The following is a 27,661-nucleotide window of genomic DNA, read 5'->3' as shown; positions in this document are numbered from 1 at the left end:
CACAAACATATTTTTTGAATATGGATTCTCATGTAATTTTCTTCCCTCTGCATGATTTTTTCATGTCATTTAATTTTTAACCTTAAATATTTACCAAAACTAAATATTACCAAAACAAGATTGGAACATTGCATCTCAAAGCAGGATGGCATCATTTTGATGGGAACAAAAGTCTGGGTGTTTCAATGAATGCAGTTTAATGTGGCTGCTGGACTATGTTTAAGTAATTTCACAAATTTCAAGTTCTTGGGGTGCCACAAAAAAATAAAAAAACATGGAGGGCTGGATTTGGTCTTTGGTCCTTGAGTTTAAAGTAGATTAGATTGTAGCAGCCGTGCTGCCGTCCTTACTTGAAACTTTACAGGAAAACGGAATATGTCAGGACCCCCTCCACATGCCCCCTACCCCTCGGTTTAACAATCAGCCAGTGGTTAGGGATTATTTATGTGTATTTATATCCTGTTCAACAAGAACATGCTGCAAAAATCTAAGCAGAGGCTCTCAAAGGGCAAAACCAAACAATCTCTCAAACGTGATAAAAAGCTTTATAGTTGTTTTTATCATGCTTTGCCAAATAACAGTTTGCTGTTTGAATGAAGCTCTCTGGCGCTCCTCAAGGGATGCTCGCCCCACATTTTGAGAACCACTGAACTGTTAATTAAAAAAAATCTGCTACAAATGAATATTTCTAATTATTTTGGAATTATTTTTCAATGCTAATGTAAAGTACTACAGCTTGCAGCCGCCACTAGGGGGGGCTGCAGCCCCGGCAGCACCCCCCTTCCCACGCTAGTGCAGAGAAGGGAACGAAAGCTTGATAAAAAGCAGCAGAAACGTCTCCGGAGTCTTTTTTTTTTTTATTATTGAACCAAGGCAGGATCAACAATCGTACAAAGAGGTACGAAAAGTAACACGAAAAGTCATACAACATAGAAAGAAAAGAGTAAATAAAATAAAAATAATAAAATAAGAGGGGTCTGTCCACATGAATGTCCCATGGGTTAGGGGTTGTCCATGAGTTTGATGTCTTCAATCATGTTAAAAAGTTTCACAGCAGTTCGTTTTTTCATATGTTTCAGTGATGAGAAGAATAGAGACATTTCTTTAAGAAACATATTAAAAATAGGTTTACATTTTAGATATCTGCATTTGTGTATGAAAAATGCTCCTAATATTACACTGACATTCACTAACATGTCGAGCAAGAAGTTGTTAACTACAAATCCATACAAAATATTTTCACATTCAAAAGCAGGAGCTGGTACATACGAGTACTGAGATAACCGTGATGTAAGTCATCCCAAAAGGCTTCAGAATACATACATTCATAGAACTGTGATCTGTTTCAGTGTGTTCATTACAAAAGGAGCGGTTATTATTCTCAAAACCAAATCGTTAGCTTAAAAAAAAACATCTGAGGGATAGATTCTATTTAAAATTTTCAAACGATTTTCCTTCATTTTGGGGGCGCGTCTCCCGAGTCGGTGCGCGTCCGGCGCAGAGGATGGAGCCGCCCCGCCGGGGCTTGTCGCTGCGTCACGGAGCGTCCGCGCGCTCATTGGCTCGCAGTTGTGCAATTGGTGTGGATGTATAAAGTCCGTGCAGTTTGAAGGAGTTGTGTCTCCAGCGCGGATCGGGGAGGCTTCATCGCATCGCGCCACGCCAGGGGCTCGTCCGTCTTTGCTCGGTGGGGTTGTCTGTTTTTTTCCAAAGTTTAAACGATGCAGAGCTGCGCCAAGTCCTGGGGGATCCTCCTGGCCAGGTCGCTGAGTCCCGGCGGCGCGCCGTGCGGGCATCTGCGGGACAAGAGCCGCGTGGTGTGGAAACTTCGGAGCGGCGCCCCGCACAGCTGGGCTGCTGCATCCCGGGCTCTCAGGACGTCCGCGGCCGTCTCCTCCAGACAGATCGAGAGAATATTACCCAGACACGACGATTTCACAGAGAGGCACATCGGGCCAGGTGAGCGCGAGAAGAGAGAAATGCTGGACGCCCTGGGACTGGAGGTGAGATTTGTCACTCGTCGCTCATATTGTTCACATCACTCAGTTGTTTTTATTTTATTTATTTAAAAATCCCCCCTTTTTCTCCATCCCACACAGTCAATCGACCAGTTGATCGAAAACACAGTTCCATCCTCCATCCGCATGCAGCGCAGCATGAAATTGGACGATCCAGTGTGTAAGTTTGCTCTTGATTTCATTATAAACGTGTGTTACATTTAGTCATTTCTGCATCCGGAACGCTCAAACACTGCGCCGTCCTCTGCGCGCATCCTGCGTAAAAACCGCTAAATATCCCTCATAAAGCCCCGTTCATCGAGCTCATCTCTCGCTATTTCTGCACGGCGAGCCCTTTTTCCTCTTTCTCTCTCACATCCAGCGGCCGTTAAATGAAGCCGAGCGAGTGGCTGAAATGTAGGTTGCGCCTCTATTGTGCGCCACGGACTGCTCTCCCCGGCTAAGTCTTCCTTTGAACATATTAGGAGTTGTTTTCGCGAAACTCGGCGAGCGGCACCAATCTCCTGTTGGGAAGCCGATGCTCATAGGATGGCAACTGGAGTGTAAAGTTTAGCCTTGAAGCTCCAGTCCCAAGTCCAGTTCAATCTGGTTACAGCGTTCACATTACATCACAGCCCAAAGGGTTCCTAATAAGGTGACTTTGGCATGTTTTGCATTAGATTTGCCTGGATGCTGTTGGTTTATTCCCCCTTTATTTATTTGATTTCCCACGCAGTCGTCAGGATCAGATCCCTGTGTTCTGAAAAAAAACACACATATTTAAATATCATTAGGAGCCAGATTAACACAAGAAAAGAGCTTTAAGGTGATTTAACCCTGTTTGCGACTGCTTCTTTGTCAGCTCTGAAATAACATGATTTCATATGCAAATGCATCCTCTTTATAATGTGACCTGATGCATTGTGCTTTAACAGAGGTCATAATATTCTTTACAGCTTCAGATCACCACAGTGGCTTTGATTCACGCAAATCTGAGGTTTCAGTTTGCGCCATAGCAAGAGAAGACAACTGAAAGAAAACAGAAGCAATGTTTTTTAAACTGGGGAACAACAATATTGCTCGCATCTTATGTTGGTTTCCAAGGGGGCAATTTTCTTGTAGTCAAGATCATCCCCACCCTTGATTTCCATCTGTGTTTCTCATATTTTGGACAAACTAGGCCCTCAAATATCAACACACAGTGAAATGAAGGTTTATCGACACATGATTTGTGGCTGAGCTGCTGTGCTGGATCCCATTAAGATTCTTCATCGGGCCTAATAAAGTGCTCACTGCCTGCAATTTCCTTCATGTCAATGTTGGGAGTGTGCAGATTAGAGAAGAAAAGGCAAACTCTGGGAAAAATGTCTGAGATGGGCACTTCAGTTCTGAGATCCCTCAGAATAATCAGAATATTGTCAATAAAAAGTAGTAAAACTGAAGTTTGCTCAAATCAAACCATTTTTCTTGGCCGTGAATGTCAAATGTTAAGAAATAAAGGCGATCAGTGACTTTCTGTTTGCCAGCATAATCAATGCTTGTTCCACGTCCCTGAAGCCCCAGGTGGTGATTATTACAACATGAAGGAAGGGCTGCAGCTCTGCTGCACGAGGAGCTGACGTTTGCACATTTTTGGCACGTTTGCAGGCAGAGGCTCCGTCTTCCTACCAACGAATCAGCAGTAATCGGTTAAACATTATTTCTGTTGCTGTATGAATGATTTTTTTTGGGGTACAGCACCATACTGTAGGACTAACCAACCATGACACTTAGCTGCCATCAGTCTGGAGTCTGGGCATATTAAAGGTTGCAAAGATATTTGTGTTTGTTATGATACACTGTTGCTTGGTGAAACCTCAAATATATTAAGATGAAGCTTCTCTGAACATTCCGATGATTAATATTGAACAGTTCTACATGGCAATGAGATGGCCACTGCCTGCAATTTCTCTTGAGTTGCAGTTCTGAGTGTAGAAATAATAATAAGTTAAAGATGACTAGATATGCTTAAACTCCAATTCTCAATATTAGCAGTTTTTCTTTTATTTTTTGCTAGATCATCAAGATATAACTAGAAATGACATTTAGGAAACCCATCAAATGAGGTTCATTGCAATCAAAATACTTGTTTTTCTTGCCTTTGGTGCAAATGATTGATGGTTATGAACAGGAACAATGCTGGTGCCAACTTCTAACAGCCTCAAGGAGTGACTGAGGTAAAGTAACAGATCTGCAAACTGGTTTAACATATTTGCAGAAATCAAGCTGTTCCTATCAGAATGCAGAGCTGCAGATTGTTTTCATGTGTTCTATGAATGGCCGTGTCTCTGTTACAGTGTCATCCTGCCGGGGATATGATAAACTTTGACACAGAGTTGCCGCCCACTTCAGCTCCTCGCCGTCTCATTGACTCCTGGAGAGGTGTGTCGCGTGTCGTAACACCTCTGCCAGTGTGCTGACGCGATTCTTCCCTAATCTGAGGCTCAGATAGTTTGAGTCATTCATGCAGGACCGTTTGACCCGTGAGGGAGATACTGTCCACACTCTCACTGTGCGAGCACAGCCGTGTCGATAAGCCTTGGCGATTGCTGTCAGGTAATGAGTGTCCTCGGACGCGCCCCGGCGTCGGCCTCTCCTCCGACTCTGCCCACTCGCATACTGCGACGAGCCGTGCTGAAGGAGCAAACTGGAGGCCGTGCCGCTTTTCTGCTTGTTCAGCTTTGAAGGGCTTCGCTTTGCAAAGCCAGCGAGGGATTCTCTCTTCAACAATAGGCTTCCTGGATGCTTCTGAATCAGGCTTTTTTTTTTTTTGTTGTTGTTGTTGCTGCTCTGTAGAACTCGGGGACCATGGGAAAGCTGTCTCTCCCCACTGAAATGAGCTCACACTCTCACCACCAACTCGCTTTAAAGCTGTCAACCATCCACTGATATTTCATTTTAATTTTGTGGCTGTGCAAATTAACAGCTTCATGGTTTACTTTGAGTTTCATATGTCTCATTTTTACCTTTTAAAAAAATAAATAAATTTAAAAGAAGCTGTAAATATCCACGTCTGCACTGGCCACGGTCCCTTTTTCCACACCAGGGCTGGAGGTGTCGTTCTTTTCCTGACAAAGCAGGAGTAGTCGGGGTGCTGGCTTCCGACGGGCCGTATTGTCCATTCCTGGGAGTTGCTAGGCAGCCAGGAAGGCCAGAGGAATCTCAGGAGCTCTGCCAGTGCACGGCCAGCCTCTGACAGCAGTGGGGAATGGGGCTAAATAACATCAGGAAGGAAACTTTATGGCTCTGTGCTGTTGGAGGAGGAGAGGCCTGAATGTGACATGGGCAGAAATAAGGGACACGTGTATTTCAATGGGATGTTCTTTCCCCTTTTATGAAGAGAGTTGGTGTCATATCCTATTTAATCCAATAAAAACATACTAAATGAGGTGTTTTCTGTGTGTAAATATTGAACTGCAGCCAATAAGTGCTGGCAGCACTTTGACTTCTGAGTTAGGGTATGAATAATATTAATATTTGAAAGAATATGTGTGGGAAGCAGTTTCGCACATGATTGGGTTAACGCCACACGTGTCAAACGTAAAACCAGGATCAGAAGATGCTCCAACCTGAGCAACCAAACCACCAAGCACACTGTGGAAAATTCAAAGCAAACATTGACTTAAAAACAAACAAAACATGAACTGATTTCCACAGAGATCCAAGCTGAAACACCAAAGATGCTATCAAACTAGCCTCAAAGCCGTGCTGTCAGGATGAATTGGCAAACGTGCATTATTCAACAGCTGTGAGAGAAGGTTAGAAATATCACTGTATGTTGCACCAGAAGCTATATTTAAAATTGGCTTTATATTGACATTTTAGCCAGTTTTAGTTGTAAATGTTTGATTTTTGTGAAAAAGTTGATATTTTCATGGCATGTACTCTGCACCACAACAAAGAAAAAACTTAAAACTAAATTTAAATGTTATTATGACACTAGTTTACCCGTCCAGCCCACTCAGATGAAATTGGGCTTTATGTTCCTGTGAACTGAAATGTGTTTGTAGAGACATAGGTTTCATTTATCCATGAACTGTGCATATATACTGTCCGCATTTATATAATCTCTTCATCAGGCAGCATGACCTCAGATAGCTCTGCAGTTTTTTTTCCCCCAAAGTTTTTAATCCATTGAAATATCAGATGAAGTAAAGTTGAACCATCAGTGCAGTTTCCAGCTGTATTTGTCCCGCCTGACCTCATCTGACCGCACTCCACATTCATTGTCCTGATTCTGTTATGCAGTCGGTCTCTCACGTGAGAGACACATCGCTCCCCACCAGATCGTTGGTCGTTTTGTTTGTTTCATCCCCCAGTGTTGGACAAAGAGACTGAAAACATTTGATGCAGCTGAATCTCATGGTTGATTCCTCAAATAACCTTTTATACAGAAAGCGACTGTTGGGTAATTTCTGCATTTCTCAGTGTTCCCAGATGATGGTATTGATGTAAGTCTGAGATTTCATGAGTAAATAGGGTAAATGTATGTGTTAAGGTGCTTTATCTGTATATAAATATAAAGGCTGTATGCAGTACTGTATGCTGTGGTGAGAGAGTGGTTGAATGTTTTTACTGAAATCCAGTGAGATGTTTTCTCATTTGGATTTGTTTTTCAGCTATATGAATCATGAAATACATCTGATGTTAAACAACCATTATTATTCACTTTCCAATGGATTCCATTGAGTGAAAAATCGATGCTGATATAGAGAAACTTAAAATAAAGCGGCATGTTTGCAATGTAGTTTACAATTTTCAAACATTTTGGTGTTTCCTGTTGTGTGGCAGTTAAATTCTGTAAATGTTTTTTCAGGTGAGAATGAGATTCTGGAGTCTCTGCAGAAGATTGCGGCACACAACAAAGTGTGGAGGTCCTACATCGGCATGGGCTACTACAACTGCTCCGTGCCTCCGCCCATCCAGCGCAACCTGCTGGAGAATGCAGGCTGGTGAGATTTTTTTTTTTTGCTCTTTCCACTAAATAAGCCCCTGCTGTAGGATGTTACAGTAACTTGAAGATTCAGAATAGCGCGCTGCTCGTGGAGTGCTTGTGACTTGAGTTAAACTCAAATGGGAACTGATGATGTGAAACTCTCCCACTGACGACCGAACAGCATTTTCTTTCACCCCGGTCCAAATCTGCCGCCCCTGCTCCCCAAAGTCCCGGAGTGACGCATTCCTTCCACCTTGTGCCTTTTGTCCTCCGGTCCAGACTCAGTCTGCTGGCTCATTGTGTCCCCTTCTGTCCTCAGGGTGACTCAGTACACGCCTTACCAGCCCGAGGTCTCTCAGGGTCGCCTGGAGTCCCTCCTCAACTACCAGACCATGATCTGCGACATCACGGGCCTGCCTGTGGCCAACGCCTCGCTGCTGGACGAGGGCACGGCCGCCGCCGAGGCCATGCAGCTCTGCCACAGGTGCTCACACACTCTGCCGTTCCTGCAGTGAATGACATTGATCTCAGGCTCACATCTGGTCTACTTTTTATTCACAGGCAGAACAAAAGAAGGACCTTCTACATCGATCCACGCTGCCACCCCCAGACCATCGCTGTGGTGCAGACCCGAGCCAAGTATGTGGAATGCATGCATTGGCTGAAAGAAATGCAACTCTTGTCAAATCAGCAGGACAAAAATAAAAGTCCAATCCTCAGCGGACAGTGGTTCAGTCTGAGACTGGCTCAATTTAGGTGAAAATACCTGCAGAAGGGCCTCAACACTTGGAGAATCTGTGTTTCTGCAAACGTTTGGCCTCGCTGTAACATTCTGTTCTGACTAGACAGACACTTTAGAAGGATGGAAAGAATTTCACATCCGTATATTCTGTACTCAACAGCTAATGTGTATTTCAGGCTTGCGTCTTCGTTTTATTACATACGGAGATTTTAAAAAGTGCCGTTTGATCAAGACTTTTCTGAATCTCGATCAGTTTCGCAAGTTATTTGATCCGTTCAGCAACTGTCAGACAACTTTGTCGTAAACAGTTGTTGAGTCACAACTGCATATTTATCAAGTTATGGCCTGCAAAAAAATGAGTGAATAATCAACACACTGAGTCATGTTACCTCTGTGTTTATTACGGCTTTATTCACAACACTCTGAAGAGATTATTTTCACAGAACTTTGTTCACAGCTAAAGCCAAAGGCATCAGAGAGAACACCGATTTTGTACATGTTTGGGACGAGCAGGATTCTGTAAAAGGAGACCGTAGAAATATCCGAGGAGTCATTCATAAGAGATCATAAGGATGCATTAACTGCGTTGATGCTCTAAAAAGTCACCAGAACAGAATTTATTTGTGAAAGAAAAGTGTGATTGTGAGTGGGCCACAGAAATACTACAATTGACTCAATATATGATTTCTGTGTACATTAATTAAACTGCTCCTGAGATGCTGCTGGTTGGAAGTGCAGACACACGTGATGGAAATCCAGGCATAAACACATGAGCCTAATGAACTAACATTAACATCACCATCAAGAAAGTCAGATTCGTCTTATAAATATTTACTATGTTCACATAAAATGATCCCCAGAGCTGTGTGCAGAGAGGCCTATTAACCAGACTCTGATGTGTTGTAGCTATATTGGAGTGAAAACGGTTCTGAAGCTGCCTCACGAGATGGACTTCAGCGGGAAAGACGTGAGCGGCGTCCTCTTTCAGTACCCGGACACCGACGGCAGGGTGGAGGACTTCACCACGCTCGTGGATCGGGCGCACAAAGGAGGGGTGAGGGTGCTGTAAAACCTGTCAGGCTGCAGCAGATCTGCACTTCATCACGCCACACAAATAATGCCATTCACAAGTCTGAAGAGTTTCAAAGAAACGGGCAGATATAGAGAATTAAGTCTTGGATTAAAGACTTGTCTGCCGAAGATGAACAACAAGTAAAAGTGAAACTGGAGTAAGGTGTTGTGGAGTCGGGTGAGTCAGCGGTCATAAATGTGACACAAACGTTCACCAGGCTGTGCTGTTTATGCTGCCAGAAGCTGTTCAGACAGTCGATCCTTCCTTCAGTTCCGCTCCCACCTCCCTGCCAAGCTGGCTCTTCACATCAGTCCTCCTCATTTGTGGGAAATCTGGAGGACCTGAGCCAGCTTTTAGTCTTTAATGATTAATTGATAAGTTTGCCAATTTTTCTTTCTGGGAAAAAAGAACCTCTAACCCAACTTTAGCTACAAAACTGGGAAATAATGCCTTTTTTTTCCCCTAAAAACCTGAAAATATCACATTGATTCTAAATGTAGCATCTCCTAAACATCCTCTCTTCTGTCACAAATCACTCTCTCTGCGTGAATTAGTTTTTATTTGCCTTCAGCTGTTTGTTAAATGTGAACAAAGCCAGGTGTTTTTCTTTCTTTCTCCAGAGTGGCTTTTCCAGTTAGGTTGACTCATCTGTACCGAACTGCACAAACACGTGCTCTGCTCCCCGTCCCCTGCAGGCCCTGGCCTGCTGTGCCACTGACCTGCTCGCCCTCTGCGTGCTGCGCCCGCCCGGAGAGTTCGGGGCCGACATCGCGCTGGGCAGCTCCCAGAGGTTCGGGGTCCCCCTCTGCTACGGCGGCCCTCACGCCGCCTTCTTCGCCGTCAAGGAGAACCTGGTGCGCATGATGCCGGGCAGGATGGTGGGGGTGACCCGGTGAGAGGCGACGCTGCTTCACAGACGTGAAATAAGTGAACCAGACCCGCCACGTTTTCTTGAAGAGCTGCATGTTTGACCATTTTCAGAGACGCTGCTGGGAAGGAGGTGTATCGTCTGGCCCTGCAGACCCGAGAGCAGCACATCCGGAGAGATAAAGCGACCAGCAACATTTGCACTGCACAGGTGAGGCGCACGTCTAATGACTGTTCATGGTGAAGGAGGAAGCTTCAGAAGGAAATATTACCAGTTTGCCTTTTTCTTTATTGACTTTAGGCTCTACTGGCCAACATGGCTGCGATGTTCACACTGTACCACGGACCCCAGGGACTCAAACACATCGCTGAGAGGACTCACAACGCTGCCCTCATCCTTGCTGAAGGTAAAATAGCATTCAGAGACTCCACTTCTGACCTGCTGGTAGTAGAGAAATTATTGGAACATCAAAGATTATGTATTTTTTTGCCATAAGCTGCTGGACCCATCCTGACCCTCGTCTCCTCCCCTCACACTGCCGTTCAGGTCTGAAGCGAGCCGGACACCGGCTGCACAGCGACATGTTCTTCGACACGCTGAAGATTAACTGCAGCGTCGCAGCCAAAGACATCTTGGAACGGGCCGAGCAGCGGCAGATCAACCTGCGAGTCTTCTCTGAGGGCGTGGTGAGCGCCGACCCACTGCTTCATCCGTTTCTTTGCACAGTGACATCCTCTACTGAAACAAGCATTATACAGTTGTTTGGGGTTCAGCCTGTAATATGATGATGAAAAGGAACAAACGGAAGGTTAAGCTCAGGAATAATTTTCTTTGAAGTGTCACTGAGATAGAATTAGTGTGAAACCAGGTGTGCAACATGTATGGATTAAGATTAAAGGTGCCACATTTGACATTTTTCCATTGATTATAAGTTTTGCTGTCTAAAAATATCAGTTTGTCTCCTTTCAAGAACAGAATCATAAATATACTTTGATTTATTTCCTGTTTTTGTCGTTAACACAATGCGTGCAGTTTGATTTACTTGTAAAAGCAGAGTCTGTGGCGTACGTCCAGACTGCCTTTAGCTTATCTTTTGAACTGATCGCATTAAAGCTTCCCAAAGATTCATTAGAATTGGTGTGGCTTTTAAAAAATGTGACTTAACTCATATCTGGAGCACTTCACCACCAGCATGATGGTTCAACAGTTCACTCACAGAACAGTCTCTAAAGGCCTTGTAAAGAGCCGTTCATACTTGCTTGTTGCAAGTGATATTTTTATTGAGCTTGATTTCTAAAGGAAATAGAGATGGCTCAGATTCAGACATGCCTGGACGCCTCAGGTGTCTACAGACCTGCAGCTGCTGCAAATTATATGTCAATAAACATTTTTTGTCCTTTTTTTATGTTGTTTGCACAAGTCACCTTTTACTTACTTTTATTCTGTCATTCAAAGTGACAATGTGAATAGGAAAGGTTCGATAGGTGGTTTTTAAAGCTTTAATGTTCTGAATGCTGATCTCTCTGAACAGCTGGGGGTCTCTCTGGATGAGACGGTGACTGAGAGGGACCTGGACGACTTGCTCTGGGTGTTTGGCTGCGAATCCTCTGCTGTACGTTGCTTTACGTTCATTTCCTCACCCATTTGTTGAAAATGAAGCCTTTTAAACCTTTTCTGCATTTTTAACTTGCTGTAACTCGTACAGGAGCTGATTGCCGAAAAGATGGGCGAGAGGGTGAAAGGCATTATGGGAAGTCCTTTCAAGAGGACGAGCAAGTACCTGACTCACCAGGTGTTCAACAGGTTGGTTTATTGACGCTCTCATAGCGCTGATTCTATTTTGGTAGTCACATTTTAAGAGTTATTATCTATGATTATCTGCGCTGCAGCTCCAAAAACAAAACAAAAACTCTTTGTGTTGCCTGAAGCCTTTGAGATCGCTCAGGTTTCATTTAATGTATTGAACATTGGATTGTTTGACATAAACATGGATGAAGTGGATACCATCTATTTATATTCATCTTCAATTATGTAGTATCACTGTCTTTAACATTACTCGTCATTATATGACTGTCTTTTAATTCTATATTTTGTGCTTGTCTTTCTGTTTTCAGTAACATTTCTTCTGTGTTTATTTGTTCCAAGTTGAAACTACGAGATAATTGCCTTGCGTTGAAAACTGTTTCTTCCCTCAGTATTTTAAAAACATTACAAAACGTTTTTCAGTTTTTTTGTGCGGTTATTGTTAACAGAATCATGTCCTAATAACAGGACATGATTCTGATCGGTTAAAAAAAAAAAAAACCCAGAATTTTCAAAACTGGGACACCTCCAGATATTGTTAGATTTTCATTCGTTGTGATTGAGTAGTTTTAATTTTTTCCTCTCCAGGGAAATATCAGTTTAAATAACAGTCAATTGCAACACTTTTCTGGCACGTCTGAAAGTTTCAGGACTTTTTTAATGGTTCGCACAAAAACTGCCTCACTGAGAATCAGTGACGTGAAACGATCTGTGATTCATTAATCAGTAGAATCATTGCATAAAAAACTCCTCAAGGACAAATATCAATGTAGGTTTTCTGATTTCAGCTAACTTCATAAACTATCACTCAGGATTGTGTAATGAACGAAGAATTCCACTGAAATTAGAAACTACATCGATATGTCCTGCACACCATTAGGAGTAATTTTCATAATTCTAAATAATAATGCAGATTATAAAAGAATGGATTTTTATTTAGGTGGTATTGATTATTTTTACAGACATTAAATCTGGTTTGAATGACGTGAAATTCTATAAAGATATTTTGAAAAAGTTAAGATCAACTTTCACATTTTGATGAAGGATTTTTTTTATATGTACTGATGTTCTGATTTTTCTTTTCTTCATTATCTGTCGTCTGATTAACCCACGCTGATCCTGCTGTTAATATTTTATTGATAAGGACGTTAATACTGGCTTTTTACTCGGTTTGAGTCTGTATATCCACTTGGATTTATCTTCAGTTTTCTGCATTTGTAGCAGCTTGGGAGTATTGCGTAACACATTATCTTTATCAGCACCATAAAATAATCTTGCATCAGAGCTTCTCGTGTCCGTGCCCTGCCTTGTTTATTCTTTGTCTTGTAAAAAGTGCTGACTCCCCCCTGTCTGGTGTTTGAGCTTCAGTAACGGGTCGTCCCTGCTTTCTTTCTCTTTTTCCCCCTCAGTTACCACTCGGAGGCCAACATCGTGCGCTACATGAAGCGCCTGGAGAACAAGGACCTCTCCCTGGTTCACAGCATGATCCCCCTGGTCCGTCCCGCCCAACACTCACACAGCAGACCGTCCACTTTTTGAAGTCTGCCGGTTTTAAACTGGTGTGTTCCTCCGCAGGGCTCCTGCACCATGAAGCTCAACAGTTCTTCGGAGCTCATGGTGAGTACGCCGGTTATTCCCGTGAGGCCCCCCTCCCCGCCGCTCCCTCCGTCTCACGGTGAACTCTCCGCTTCCAGCCCATCACGTGGAGGGAGTTTTCCAACATCCACCCCTTCGTGCCCCTGGACCAGGCGGAGGGTTACCAGAAGCTCTTCAGACAGCTGGAGAAGGACCTCTGTGAGGTGACGGGCTACGATAAGATCTCCTTCCAGCCAAACAGGTGAGACCGCAAAGCCCGAGCGCCGCCGCTTCTGTCACGCCCACTTAGTTTTGTGAGTAAGACTTGATGCCTTTTAGCATTTTTCATGCAACATATGGAGTTTATTTTTTAGGTGTAGTAAATATTACATTTTGAAAGAGTATCTAGTACAAAAGTAGTTTTTTGGCCACACTGACCATGTAGAAAACAAAACAATCATCCCTCACAGAGACAGTCAAATTAGAAAAAAAAAACAAAAACTCTTGAACATATAATATTTGCAACAAAAAGAGATGGAGCTAACCACCATACCAGGAAGAAGAATAGACAGTCATATGGAGAGTAGACCAGAGCATCACAATACAATAAAACATCAAATCAAAATACAATATCCTCCTGGATTCAAGCCACTGTGATCGGTCCTGTCTTTTGGGTCTACAGGAAAGTTGTCCATTTAGTAATAACTGGTGTAGTTATAGCAATTATATAAACATGCAGTAACTTATTTAAAGCCTTCACATAACAGCTTGTCTTCAATCCAAGGATTGATATTGAAAAAGTTTAAATTAGAACATTCTGAGGCTGATTTTGATTTGGTTTGGCTTTGTTTGAGCCTGTGTAAATTAAATCAGTGTGCAAAGTTAAGAATGGCCTGATTGGTTTGTTCATAAGAAATGAGCTCAAGATAATTCCCGAAGGTCGATCAGAGGCAGAGACCTTTTGTCTCAGAGTTCAGATGTATTCAGCCGTGAAAGGTTCAGGAATGCGTTAGATTTTAGGTTTGGCCTCCGTGGCCTCTTATCAGCCGCAGTGCAGCACACCGCTCTATGCTGAGTTATCTCCAGCTCGGCGTTTCATTCCATCCTTCTCTCCTCTTTTGGTAATGTCTGCAGGTCGGACTTCGGACTGTGAAGTAAAGGTGTGTGTGTGATACATGACCTGTTTGTCTTTTTTTTTTTTTTTTTCTTTTTTTTTTGCAGTGGTGCTCAGGGAGAATATGCTGGTCTGGCTGCCATAAAAGCCTACCTGAACTCAAAGGGCGAGAGCTCAAGAAGTGTGAGTGTGTCCCCCGATCTGGTCTTCACCTTTAACACACAGATTAGGATGATTGAATCAGTATTTATGTGATATGCAGCAGGTACGGTTTAGGGAAAATAGGCCAACTCTTATGTCAGTATTTTTCTATCCATTGGTGTAGACACACTTGTTCTGAACTGCTGCACATTTTAAGACATTCACATAAGATTTAGCTAAGTATTTTAGCTATACACATTGAGAAATTTCCATTTTCTTTTCGGTCTACTCATTTTTTAAATTGAGGAAATAATCTCATTTGTACTATTAAGTGTTTACAGCTTTTTAGGAAATGTAAGAAGAAGCTAGCATTGATTTCAGCCATTTCAGATTGATGGAGAAAGTCAAATCTTCCAGAAATGAGCCAAAATGTACCATGAGTGTGTTGAGGACAGGAGAGATTTCCTTCCAAGCTCTTTTTAGTTTACTCCTCATTTGAGCTGCTACACACACAACCCTTTTCTCAGACATCAACAGGACCAGTCATCACAACCAGTATTACCTGCCGATAAGTGGATATGATTTATCAGCAGCGTTATTGTCCTGCTGGCACAGGTTAACAGTGCGGAGGCCACACGGCGTCTCCTCCCTATCGGTGTCGAGTCCTGTCAGTCAGATTTATTGTTCACAGGTTACAACAGGTCACTTTGACATCGGTGATCACCATGTTTAGGTTTCCTTGTCGGTAGTGGAGCTCTGTCAGTGTGATACTGTGCTGACCGGCAGGAACGTGAGGACGGGAGGTAATAAAAGTCAGATTAAAGGCCGGCTGACTCAAGATTTTTTTCTTTTTTTTTCCACCCCTGTGTGCAACTTGTGCTTTAACATCTTGGTGGCCTGCGTCCTGGAAACAGTCAAGGTCCAAACTGCCGTTTGTGCAAACAAAGGGGCTGAAAAATTTGTCATCCCACTATAGGCTGCCGGCTTCCAAGATGCCATATTTGGAGGCTTCTAAGACTTTGTGAAATGGGAAAACATGGGAGGGTGTTTTTTACAGGCAGTCAGATGTCAAGGTTAGCCAACCCACAGGTCCAAGTGCCCCAGTTTTCCCTAATAAGGGGTAAAATCAATTAGTGGCCTGAGTGCAAGTTACACATTCATGTCAGAGGTGAGTGTAGGACAGATTTTCTCACTCAAAATTCCCGACCCAAAAACTTTCTAAGTATGTAATCTGGGGTATTATAACTGTTCCCAAAGTATTTTCTGCAGATTCCTCAGTTTTGTGTTGCTTTAGCCTCCAGACACAACCTGCTAACACTCCTGATGGTTTTGTTTGCTCGGATTTCATTTCCTTGTCCATTCCAGGTTTGTCTGATCCCCAAGTCGGCGCACGGCACCAACCCGGCCAGCGCTCAGATGGCGGGCATGAAGGTCCAGGTGGTGGAGGTGGACAAAGACGGAAACATCGACCTGGCACACCTCAAAGCTCTGGTGGGGTTAAACACCAACGTCTAAAGCTTTGAGGGATTTTAGCGTTTGACTGATTCCTCCTGAACCCCCTTCTCTCCCCTCAGGTGGACAAACACAAGGCCAGCCTGGCAGCCATGATGATCACCTACCCGTCCACCTTCGGCGTGTTCGAGGAGCACGTCGGGGACATCTGCGACCTGATCCACCAGAACGGCGGCCAGGTGTACCTGGACGGCGCCAACATGAATGCTCAGGTGGGATTAGAAGAGGTGGCAGCAGAAAAACGAGAATCTGAAGCTTTCCATAAGAGAGCACATGTGGAAAACTGAACGCTAATAAGATAAAGGTTTATTGATATGTTATCATGCTATAAATGGGAAACCTTTGGTCTTTGTGGTATGGAGATGATAGCTTGTACCATTTTCTGAAGAATCCGCAGACGCAGCCCCCTTAGGTGAAAGAGGGAGTTTCGCCTAATGACATTTTGTAGTAATCATCATGTAATCACTGATGTGTCGTGATCAGAGGGAGAGTGAAGATCAGAGGGCGGATTTTGACATTGCATGGTTCCAGTAAGCTGCAGCTCATCAGTAACGAAGCGAACGTGTTCTGAACTGTCAAATCTTCCAGGTGGGATTGTGTCGTCCCGGAGATTACGGCTCCGACGTGTCTCACCTGAACCTGCACAAAACCTTCTGCATCCCTCATGGTGGAGGAGGCCCCGGCATGGGCCCCATCGGAGTGTAAGTGCCAGTGTGAGCTATGAGCGCTTGGCACGGTTTAGTGACTTTTTGAGTGGAAGGATGTCTTCACTTGTGTATGTATGGACAGACCTGTTGAAGAGCTAACTCTTGAGTGACACAATGCTGAATGTCCAAGTTTTCTTTGAAAAGGAAAAGCTGTTTTCAGTAGTTCCACTGTAATTACCTCAGTCTGTACTACAGTGACTTGAAAATTTGCGATATATCTTCAGATCAGCAGCCACCTCAAGCTTGCTATTATCAAATAATCTGATTCACGAGTCTCTAGGCTGACATAGTTTGAGTTGAGAGTGCAGAGATTTAAAGATTCGGAAAACCGCAAGAGAGGAAAGGAAACCAGAGACAGATATGCTGCTACTGAACGCTGCAGTGTGTGTTACCAGAAAAGAACAGAAAAAAAGAAAAATCACTGGCACCTTGTCATAATCAGAAAATGCCTCATTTTGTGCCAAAGATTTAATGATTTTATGGTTTAATCAAAACTGTTGGGGATATTTTTCGTCCCTGGTTGGTTTTATCCAACCATGTTGGAAACTATGAACGTGAACATGATGTTTTTGGTTTAGAAGTTGTCGTCGTGCCTTCATGTGACCCTGACGACGCGTTCCCCCCCAACAGGAAGGCCCACCTCGCCCCCTTCCTGCCGAGCCACCCGGTGGTCCCCATGCAGTCTGTCAACACCAGCAGCTCCCTGGGAACCATCAGCGCTGCTCCCTGGGGCTCCAGCGCCATCCTGCCCATCTCCTGGGCGTACATCAAGGTCCGTGCGGATCTCCGGCTCTGCTCACTAGAGCCGTGATGCATCAGATCAGCTCCAGGCCTTCCTTCCTAAAGTCCACGTCGTTCTGTCCGTCACCTGCCGCTCATGTAAAGTTTATCCCAGAGTCACATGCGCTGAAGTGTGGATTTGTGATAAAGTGGCTGAGGAGGAAGGTCACAGTCGCTCCGAGTGGTTAATGAGTGTCACACTCACCATTTGTCTGCGGTTCATCAGGAGGGAGTGCCGAGGGGACGCCATGTGCAGCTCGGCCAGTTCAGTGCTTTCTGTAAAGATGCTCCATATTATCATTAAGAATCCTGCTGATGTCTGACCTGTACGTTGCAGATGATGGGTTCGAAGGGTCTGCTCCACGCTACAGAGGTGGCCATCCTCAACGCCAACTACATGGCCAAGAGGCTGGAGGGTCACTATAAAATCCTCTTCAGAGGCAGGAAAGGTGAAGTCGCCCACTTAACGCCTGCGGTTAACGTTAAAGACAGAAAGCTCTTGGAAAAGATGTAAATGCCTTTTATTTCTCAACAGGTTTTGTAGCCCACGAGTTCATTCTGGACGTTCGGCCGTTCAAGAAGACGGCAAACATCGAGGCGGTTGACGTGGCCAAGAGGCTGCAGGATTACGGTGGGCTGAGTTTGGTTTGTAGTTTGGTTTCCAGTAGAAGCTGTTGCTGATGTGAGGTTTTTTTTTTCTTTTTTCGTTCTTTCTTGCCCTTCAGGTTTCCACGCTCCCACCATGTCCTGGCCTGTGGCCGGCACGCTCATGATCGAGCCCACCGAGTCGGAGGACAAAGCCGAGATGGACCGCTTCTGCGACGCCCTGCTGGGCATCAGACAGGAGATCGCAGACATCGAGGAGGGCAGGATGGACTCCCGCATCAACCCGCTGAAGGCACGCCTCCAGCTTTACTTCTGAGTCCAGTCTCTCGTGCACCCCGAGGTCCTCACATGCTTTTTTCCCCCCCCCTTGCAGATGGCTCCTCACTCTCTGGCTTGCATCAGCTCCTCCACCTGGGACAGACCCTACTCCAGGGAGTACGCAGCCTTCCCCCTGGTGAGTGTGAACTTAGACACGTCCTGACTCTGCTCTAGTAAAGTTGCAGTCTTTTTTGCCATCTAGTGGTCAGAACTGAGATGTGCAAGTGCAACAGTCCATGTTCATGTTTCTTATCCCTTCTTTCTTTCCTTTGAACAGTCATTCATCAGGCCCGAGACCAAATTCTGGCCCAGCATCTCTCGGATCGACGACATCTACGGGGACCAGAACCTGGTGTGCACCTGCCCGCCCATGGAGGTGTACGAGTCCCCGTACGAGGAGAAGCGGGCGTCGTCGTAGACGCCGTGCGCTGCTCGGTCCCGATGTCCACTCTGCTTTCCAGCCACTCAGACCTCACAGACGGCCGCTGCTCGGTGCCGGGGTCAGGTCCCGTTAACGGGCCGACCAGGGGAAGCCTGTGAGACTGTGGACATCGGGACGGGGCTTTGCCTCACTGCTCCCTCCTCATCGGGGTCAATGAACTCAAACTTTTCCAATGGACCAAAGGTGCGAATTCTTTTTTTTTTTTTTTTTTACCTTTCCCATGTTAACAAGCGCACCCATCGCCGCAGAGGCTGTTCTGTAACACCTCTCTGGAGAAACTGGACGTTGAGCTGAGCTCAGTTAATTTCTTGACTCCTACTACTGATTAAAAAAAAAGAAAGAAGAGAAAACAAGACCTCAGTGCCTCTGTTCTGATGTGTAAAATAGTTGGCTTCCCCCCTTTCTTTCATTCCAAAATTCTGACAAACAATAGAAGTTCTAGTTCTTATAGACTTTTTTTTTTAATATGTATTCAATGTGTGAAAATGTTTAATGTATGTTGTGATGTTTTGTTGACAAATTAGATGAGGATGAGGTAATTTTAAATGGATTTTCTAATCTTAACTGTCTTTACAAACCGTTTGTGTATTAAACTCGTTTTGTCTTTAACTTCTGTTCCTGTCTTCTCTGGGAAGCGTCTCTACAGATGAACAACACTGCCCTCTGGTGGAAACATTCAGTTTTGCATGCATGTTAAAATCCCCCAGCAGATCATTTATTCCACTTTATTTTGTCCATTTTAACCGACAGCAGTTAATTATAAAAACACATTTTTATAATTAACACCAATTGAGTGAGTGACTGAACTCTTAGTAACTTGAAAATAGAGGAAAAGAAAATATGTTGAATTGTTACGTCACTGGTCTAATGATTGTACAATAGAAAAATTAAAGAAGTTAACTTCATATTTTAAAAGATCAAGTCAAAATCTGGGAATAAAGCTCCATGACATAATTATTATATGAAGATGCATAGAAATAATAGTCATTTTGGGTGATCTAAGATGCCTAAGGAAGGAAGTATAACAATGAGAACCATTAGAATTGCTTGACCTTTCTGCATCAAGCTGCTCTAAATTATGATCTCACACAATATATTAAAATGGTTTTATGTCTTCAAACATATCCACATGCACAGTGCTTGTGGGTAAAGTATGGAAACCTGTGGATTGAATCATTTCAGTGTCGCTGCTGGAGGAACATCCAACATGACAAAGATTTTGGCAGTGATGTTGTAGACTGTCATATTTGGAGTGTGGTTGTGTTATTTAATGAAAACCTGCCTTGGATCCAGAGTCTGTTCAATGTTTTACTAAAGCTAGACCAGTCCAATAAATAGACACTAACCGCTTCAGTAGTGCCCTCGAGCCTTCAGGACATTCATTATCCTGTGTTAGTTTGTACCTTTTGTGTCAACTTGACTGTGTGCTCAGTCACCCACGGTCCACAATGATGATTCACCTTTTCCCAAATGTTTGGAGGAAAATCCAAAGTCGGGACAGATTTGAAACTTTTCCAGCTTTATGCAGTTTGAAAGTGAAGTCTCTGCTGATTTCAGTCTTGCAGCCATTGTTTATACCAGCAGATGCTTCTCGTGAAAATCAGTTAGTTCTTGAGTCATCAGCTCAGGAGTTCACATATTCTCAACAGTGCATGTTTAATTATTACAATATTAATATAATTCTTGTCTCAATGAAGCACCCTGTGGTTGTTCATGCGGATGACTTTGATTTAAATTAGATCAAATGTTATGACCAATCAATGCAGAAATCTGGGAAATTCCACGTTTTTTTTCATATTTTCATTGCAAAATTACAAATTTTAGTAACTGTAAAGCAGCCGTCTCTTTAGAAAGCCTATTATTATGCTGGAGATAAGCCACCTGTGGAACAAGAACAACATTCTCAGTTTTTTTCTTTTTAACAGCACAATAAATTAGAAGTCACAGATTCACGGTTGGGTGTGACGACTTCTGCAGCTTGAAACCAGTCAGAGCTGGTTGGAGAAGTCGGTTATGTAACTGCACTCGAAACATCTGAGCGATGTGTGGCGCACATAGCACGAATATCCACAACACAGGACCAGTGGCCTCAGGTTTGAACTCAGTTTCAGCCACAGACCCTTCTGATTTCAGTAGTTATACCAAGGAAACAACAGTCAAGAGTTTAAAAACCATCAGTGCAAAGTTTTATTATTTTGTAAAATGTGTGAAAGAGCTCAAAAGATTTGAAAGCACATGACTGCGTGACAGAAGGTTAAAACATGAGCAGTCAGACCTACATATGGTGGACTGCAAACAAAAAAAAGAATTAAAATGCCGCCGATCTGCCGGACAGCTAAATTAGTCTCATAATAACCTTTAATTTAAAGTTTTCTTTGCTGTGGGGAACACTGCACATGATCAAAACTTCCATATTTTCACAAAACCAATTACTAGTGAAAGTGACTACAGTGTCAACATGAAACCAATTTCAATGATACTTATAACAGTGAAGGAAATGAAGCATTGACTGAATTATGTACCTGTTGTAACAGTAACACCTGCTAGCTCCTTCACACTCAGTGTTTTCAATACTATGAAATCTTGTGAAATTATTAAATAAAACATTTACTTTACACAGAATGTCAGAGCTTTAAAAAATGTACAATGAACTTAGATATGGAAACTGAAATCTTTAAAACTTGTTTTTGACATCCTAAGATCTCTCGTAGCTTATAACGGTTTATTTGTATCCTCACTAGTGCTGTCAGTCAATTAAATGTTTTAACCGTGTGGACAGCAGCAGGATATTTGGAACATTTTCAAGCATCAAATGAAGAATCTAATCTTCGTAATTCACCTGAACTGTACAGGGATGAAAAAAAAAAAAAAACTGATGAGATTCCAAAGCCCGTTCCGTCATGAACTTCCTCTCAATCATGAACCATTTCTCATCATTCCAGGAACCTCACGCCTGAGTATTTTAGGTCTTTACAGCCTTTAAATATTCAACTATCCAGTATCTACTGCGTTATTTGTTCCAGCTGCTGAGAACTGTGGCCTGGATGAAGAAAACATAGCTTGTCTGTCATAAACATGTAAAAACCTGCCAGTCTATTAGTTTGATTGCCGTGTCTGCAGTTAGGATGAAACGAACACAGAAGCTCGGTGACATTTTCTAAACACGAACATGATCCATTCGTAAATACTGGACTTCCTCCTGCTGCTGTAAATACCCCGGGGCAGTTTAGAAATAGCCCACTCTGCATTTGCTCCAACTCCAATCCGAGAAAGGTTTGACATGATGCAGACAAACGTTTTACACCCAATTTAGTTAAAAAAAAAAACTGCAGGAAGATAATATAATGGTGTGATATAAAGCTGAAGTGAAGGTTTTAAGAGATTTTATGTCATATTTCAATTAAATTTTGATCAATTTAACTTTATATTCTAGGTTTAGATGTCTTTGTGATGAGCTTTCTGTACATTTACTTGAGTCAGCTAGTCATCCAACTTCCCCGGCCTATTTAGCCCTGAAATACCACAAGAAGAAGTACTGAAGATGAGGCAGGAGGGATAGTTCACACAAATACGCCGCATCGGTGGAGTCAACTTTATAAGGTTTTCTCCATTTGGGGTTCCAATGAACCCCAAGTGGACCCATGTGACTCCGTCCTCCATGACAGCCACAGAAAGACAAACAGCTGCAACAGAGGCTAGACTCCACAATTACATAGTGTCCCTTTAAAACTACACATGACCACAACCCAGAGTCTTCTTCTCAACACCTCATGGTCTGGTAAAGCTGTCACCTAACAGTTCCTGTTTCTTCCTGTTAGCTCCTCCGGTCCATTGACCGCTCGGTTTGGGCCTCAGCGGCTTTTCTCCTCTGAACGAGGCGGTCGACCAGCACGACGAAGAAGGCCGATAAGACGAGGCAGAGGCCTGAGAGGTAGAAGGCACAACTGTAGTCGCTGGTGAGGTCCACCAACCACCCTGCCAGGGGAGGACAACGCATGAGAACACTGACATTTCAGAAGTAATACAGCTGAAAAGTAAGTGGCGCTGTTACAGCAGCACATTGACTATTGTCTCTCAGGGGAAACGCGACCTCCTCACCGGCAGCAGGCGGACCCACGAAGCCCCCGATGCTCCTGAACAACATGAAGAGGCCCAGTCCGCTGTCAAACCCCTCCAGGGTCACGATGTCCACGATGGCGGTGATGTGGATGGCCATGGTGCAGCCGAACAGGAAGCCGTAGAGCGCGGTGAACGCCGCCACCACCCAGTAGTTGTGGCTGAGCGGCAGCAGCAGGAGCACCACGCCGTACAGGGTGGTCACCATGGTGAGCAGCTGCAGGTTCCTCATCAGCCGCAGGTTGGCGAGCCACCCGCAGGTCAGCCGGCCCACCAGGTCGGCCAGCGCCAGGACGGACAGGATGGACGCCGACCAGTAGTTTTCGATCCCCAGGCTGTTGGAGAAGGCGACCATGAAGAGCGGCGGGATGAAGATCCCCGCGGCCGACAGGATGGCAAAGACGAAGTAGAGGCAGAGTTCAGGTTTTCTCAGGAGGGAGCACTGGAAAATAGTCTTCCTCTTTTCTGAGGGCGCGGCGGCGTCTCCTTCGTGAAGGGCGTCGGTCTGCGGTGCGTTCAGGGGCCTCATGAGCGCGCCGCACACGCAGATGTTGAGCTGCAGGCCTCCGATGATGAGCAAGGCGCCCTGCCAGCCGTACATCCCGATGAGCCACTGGAAGAAGGGGCTGAACGAGAAGGCGAAGACGCACTCCCCCGCGCTGGCGGTGGCCATGGCGATGGGCCGCCATCGGGAGAAGTAGTGGCTCACCATGCTGTTGGCCGGGAGCCAGGAGAAGGCGAAACCAGTTCCTGGAAAACAGACACTTCAGACCATCAAACATTCATGTTCCTTCATTCCTTTCAGTGTGCGGCATCACCGTTTTGCTCCCACAATCCAAAACTCCTGATGACTTCACAGGCTTTCTTCCTGATCCGACGCCAAGTAAAACCAAAGCTGGCATGAACAACAGCGATCTTTCCAACAAAATGTTAAAAAGTGACATGAATCAATCAAACCATTTTATTGCAGTCCTCGGGTTTTGGACCTGCTGCCTGCATGTGAACGACTGGATGTTTGACAGCATCAGTGTCAGACTGTGATTTACCTTCTCGTGTTACGTTTGACAGGAGATGTTTTGTCGAAAGGCCGCCATTAATTTGTCACAACTTGAATGTAAAGCTTGCAAAGAAAAAAACAACACAGCAGAGCCATGATTTACATTTTAAAAGAAATATATGTAGATACCTTTGCATTTTTTTGGTCTATAAATCGATTTGTTTTACTTCAGGACATCAGCCTCAGCACGAAATATAAGCATGCCTTTAAAGTTGTGATGTTAGAATCAGCCAGTGTTCATTTGAAAAGACAATTCTACCAAAACAGGACCAACATGTCTCTCTGTTATCTCTCTCTGTCAGGCCTCACAGTGAAGCAGGCATCTGCCATCCAACTCAGTAACTTAACCCAGGCTTTTCTTCTCTACTTCTGTATATGCTCATATGGAAGGATCACAAAAATTAATCTGAAGAAAAAACACAGATCATCCGAGTAAAACAGATGAAAGAATTGCTGGAAAAAAAACACTGAGTTTATATTAATATTAATTCCCCATCATGAAGACGGGAGCTCTCATTAGAGGCTGGTTTTCGCTCATGGGAGTTTAGTTACCTTGCAGGATGCCCAGGCTGAAGTAGAGCCATGGCAGGCTGAGGTCCAGAGAGGCCAGCAAGACCCCGAGGAAAGTCAGCAGACCCCCAGTGATGATGACCACCCTCTGAGAGAACCGCAAGGTGAGCGCGCTGGCAGCAGGAGCTGGGGAGAGGAGGGAGCATCAGTTGTGGAAACCTCCCTACACCGAAGAAATAATCCCAGGAGAACAAGGGCTGTACCTAAGAGGTGGAACACAGCGATGGTGGTGGACGTGACCCAGGAAGTGGTGCTGGTGAGGACCCCGAAGTGCGCCTGGATCTCCAGGAAGAAGAGGCCGAAGTTCTTGAGGACGGCGGTGGTGAGGCCCATGATGATGGAGGCCGACATGACCACCACCCAGCCGTAGCCCCCATCGGGGGGCCGAACTATCCTGGACTTCATGGCAGTCAAGACTCCAGGGCGCCACTCGCTCTCTTTACTGCCTCAGCCTTAAAAAGAAAAAAAAGAAAAGAGAATGACGAATGATCAGTGCAGACACTAAAACCTGCAAAATACACAGATGTCAGGCAGCTGTCAGACAGAATAACACTGGCTACACATCAGGGGTTTCAGAGCTGGAGTCACCAGTCAGGTAGTTCTTCCCTTTAGTTATTAGTGTGTGAAACTGTATTTTTACACAGATGAAAATACTGCTTTTTGCAGCGAGCTAACGATTTTCACACTACCTGCAATAATGCTGTGTTTAATACAGATTCATATTGTTAAGAAACACATTTTTTCATGCAGATGAACACGTGGATTGTGCAGATCAGTGATGTTAAACACATTTTAGCTCAGGGGCCACGGGATGAAAATGTCTACGTTTTTTTGCAAAACCAAACAATTACTACATCTGCAGGGCACACGTGACCCCGATGGGGGATTTATGACTCACGTCATGCTAATTGGGCCCGCCGTCAGGCAGCGGGGCCCCACGCCGGCCGCTTCCCCGAGTGAATATGAGCACATGTGGAATCAGTGTGCTTAACCTCTCCAGAGAGAACTGATGTGTGGAATTCATATTTTCTCACTGCCGGTTTTCTCTGGGATCGACTGTCAGTATAAAGCAACACAGAAAAAGGATGGATGTGTGGTTTTCTTTAAGCCATTAAGGCATCGTCTGTCCTCATACTGCGAAAAATGCTACATTTGTCAACCTGAACAGCAGATAAGAAGCACTTCTGATTTAGAAAATGTCAAATTTCATAATATCAAGTTGAAGATTGAAATGTAATAGTGGTACACCTTTATATTTTCAATAAATAATAAATGGAATGAAGTTAAAACCCCATTTTAGGCCACTCATTTAAGGATTTAAAAATGGGGCATTCCACTTGGATTATTTAAAGATTTTTTTAAACTTCTCAGACTTTTTGGAGTCAGTCTTTACTGTGTATGTGATTTTGTGTGTAAACTTCATCATAAAACATCACAGCATCTTTCAGAACTTACACATCTTTAAATTGACACTTTTCATCCACACCCTTTTACAGTTCCTGTGTGTATATTCTTATCAATGCAGATGTCTTAATTTCAAAGGACCGGGGAAAATCTGTAAGTTAAGATCATCTTCTACAGAAAAACAACAGCCCCAATTTAAGATGCGTTTGTACTGTAAACTTTCGTCGATTGTATGTAATAAAGAAGAAAAATAAATGTGATAAACAGTTTCATTCTATCGTTGTCTGAATTCTGGACCCCCCACCACCAATACCCGGCCCCCAGTTCTCTGGAGACGCCCCTGCTTCTTCTGTATGGCTTTATAATGAACACAAAAAATAGGCACAAAACCTGATTTATTAGAAAACTGAGTGGATTAAAAGATTATTTAAAAGTGAGAAATTCTTAACAGCTTTAATGGGGCTATTTGAGTGAGATTCAGTACTCTTAATTATGTTATTAATAGTAAGAGGTGAAAATATATTAAAAACACACAGCAGCGTGCAAACCAGACACTCACAAAAACAATTAAATGTCTCACGTTACTCACGTCCTGTTCCCAGTGTCCTCCACATGTCTGCCCCGGACAAAGCTGCTCCAGAGTGGACTCAGGACAGTCGGAGCCTGGAGGAGGAGGAGGAGGAGGAGGAGGAGGAGGAGGAGGGGGAGGAGGGGGAGGAGGAGGAGGAGGAGGAGGAGAAGAGGGGGGAGGAGGAGGAGTCGTCTTCCAGCTCTGCGTGCTCCCGAGCTCAACCAGACTGAATTAATGCACGTGCGGAGCTGTGAAGTGATGCCAGTATTTGAAGGAGCAGGCGGAGGGCCAATCCCCTGCTCCACACATTTTTTTTTTTTATAATTTTTTTTTTCGTCATCACATATACTCTGCACAACATAATAAAAAAACAAACAAAAAAACAAAACAAAACTTTGCATTTTAAATTTCAAGGTTATTCTGGCTCTGTTTTAATGATCCGGCCCATTCAGCATGACATTTGGAGTGTATGTGATGTCCCGGCTGTAGATTGAGAAAACACTTCTTGGCTTTAGATTCAAACAGAATTAACTGGAGGACGATGCTCAGATCTGGATGTTCGCAGGTCAAGGATTTCACTTGTATCAGCAGCTGCTGTAGACACAAGTTCAGGGTTAATATAGAAGAATAAACCCAGATCTGGAAGGAAAACACTGGCAAGGCAGCAGTGATGGCAATAATAATGTGATATTTCTTTACACGCCGTTCTGGACTTGTGCTGAAACACATCCTTGCTTGACTCAGAAACTCCAGAATTACAGCTGATCAACTAATTGCTCAGATTTGAAAAAACTGTGACAAAAACAAATATTCTAGACAAAATATGAGAGAAAAAAATAGGAGAGGAACCATTCCTCATGTTCAACTGTAAAGAGATCGTTTTCCCTCTCATTAAAGCTTATTTACAATTTTGACAGTCAATTTAAACCATTTCATTTGAGTAGAAATCTATGAATCAGATTAAAAAAAAGAAAAAAACGGTGGCATTCCATTGAGCTACAGCCTAATTCACCTGCTGCTTTCATGAAAAGGCTTTCCATCACTAATACATATCATTGTGACTCCACTGCTGATCAAATAGCTCAGTGTTGCTTTGTGCATCTCTACTGAAAGAGTCCTGACTTTTACTGCCAGGTCATGTGATACACACACTCACAGACACACACACACACACCTCTCCTATTACCGCAGTTACATAAGCAGATTTTGTTGGTACACTTTAATGTGCCAGAGCTGCTCTGACTCATTTTAACCTGCGTTTCTCAGCTCACTGCAGTGTCCCAGTTCATTT

At 43.9% G+C, this 27,661-nt stretch overlaps 2 protein-coding genes across 2 annotated transcripts; one reads left to right on the top strand and one right to left on the bottom strand.

Moving 5' to 3' along the window:
- The first annotated feature begins 1,721 nt into the window (after window positions 1-1,721).
- Window positions 1,722-19,117, top strand: LOC115385336 (glycine dehydrogenase (decarboxylating), mitochondrial-like). The gene is made up of 25 exons (XM_030087316.1): window positions 1,722-2,003; window positions 2,100-2,178; window positions 6,853-6,988; window positions 7,292-7,456; window positions 7,534-7,611; window positions 8,621-8,768; window positions 9,482-9,678; window positions 9,768-9,864; window positions 9,955-10,060; window positions 10,201-10,340; window positions 11,186-11,266; window positions 11,360-11,457; window positions 12,867-12,951; window positions 13,033-13,074; window positions 13,152-13,294; window positions 14,254-14,329; window positions 15,653-15,778; window positions 15,862-16,011; window positions 16,388-16,500; window positions 17,137-17,278; window positions 17,624-17,735; window positions 17,822-17,917; window positions 18,012-18,184; window positions 18,266-18,346; window positions 18,488-19,117. The coding sequence occupies exons 1-25, from the start codon at window positions 1,722-1,724 to the stop codon at window positions 18,626-18,628; spliced, it is 3,087 nt and encodes a 1,028-aa protein (XP_029943176.1). The 3' UTR covers window positions 18,629-19,117.
- A 3,262-nt stretch (window positions 19,118-22,379) lies between these two features.
- On the bottom strand, window positions 22,380-24,800 carry LOC115385344 (monocarboxylate transporter 13-like). The gene is made up of 4 exons (XM_030087324.1): window positions 24,599-24,800; window positions 24,378-24,521; window positions 22,751-23,518; window positions 22,380-22,627 (listed from the first exon to the last, which is right to left on the bottom strand). The coding sequence occupies exons 1-4, from the start codon at window positions 24,798-24,800 to the stop codon at window positions 22,467-22,469; spliced, it is 1,275 nt and encodes a 424-aa protein (XP_029943184.1). The 3' UTR covers window positions 22,380-22,466.
- Window positions 24,801-27,661: the final 2,861 nt, after the last annotated feature.

The sequence above is a fragment of the Salarias fasciatus genome, unplaced genomic scaffold (assembly GCF_902148845.1).
Source record: "Salarias fasciatus unplaced genomic scaffold, fSalaFa1.1, whole genome shotgun sequence".
Taxonomy (NCBI): Eukaryota; Metazoa; Chordata; class Actinopteri; order Blenniiformes; family Blenniidae; genus Salarias; species Salarias fasciatus.
The sequence above is the reverse complement of the archived record's forward strand: the minus strand, read 5'-3'. Positions and strand labels throughout refer to the sequence as shown.

Coding starts and splice junctions, on each gene's coding strand:
- LOC115385336 (XM_030087316.1), top strand. CDS start 1,722: ATGCAGAGCTGCGCCAAGTCCTGGGGGATCCTCCTGGCCAGGTCGCTG. Junction 7,612..8,620: donor GTGGTGCAGACCCGAGCCAA/GTATGTGGAATG, acceptor GATGTGTTGTAG/CTATATTGGAGTGAAAACGG. Junction 17,279..17,623: donor TCTCCTGGGCGTACATCAAG/GTCCGTGCGGAT, acceptor TGTACGTTGCAG/ATGATGGGTTCGAAGGGTCT.
- LOC115385344 (XM_030087324.1), bottom strand. CDS start 24,800: ATGAAGTCCAGGATAGTTCGGCCCCCCGATGGGGGCTACGGCTGGGTG. Junction 24,522..24,598: donor CGCTGTGTTCCACCTCTTAG/GTACAGCCCTTG, acceptor TCCTCTCCCCAG/CTCCTGCTGCCAGCGCGCTC. Junction 22,628..22,750: donor CGTGGGTCCGCCTGCTGCCG/GTGAGGAGGTCG, acceptor CTCCCCTGGCAG/GGTGGTTGGTGGACCTCACC.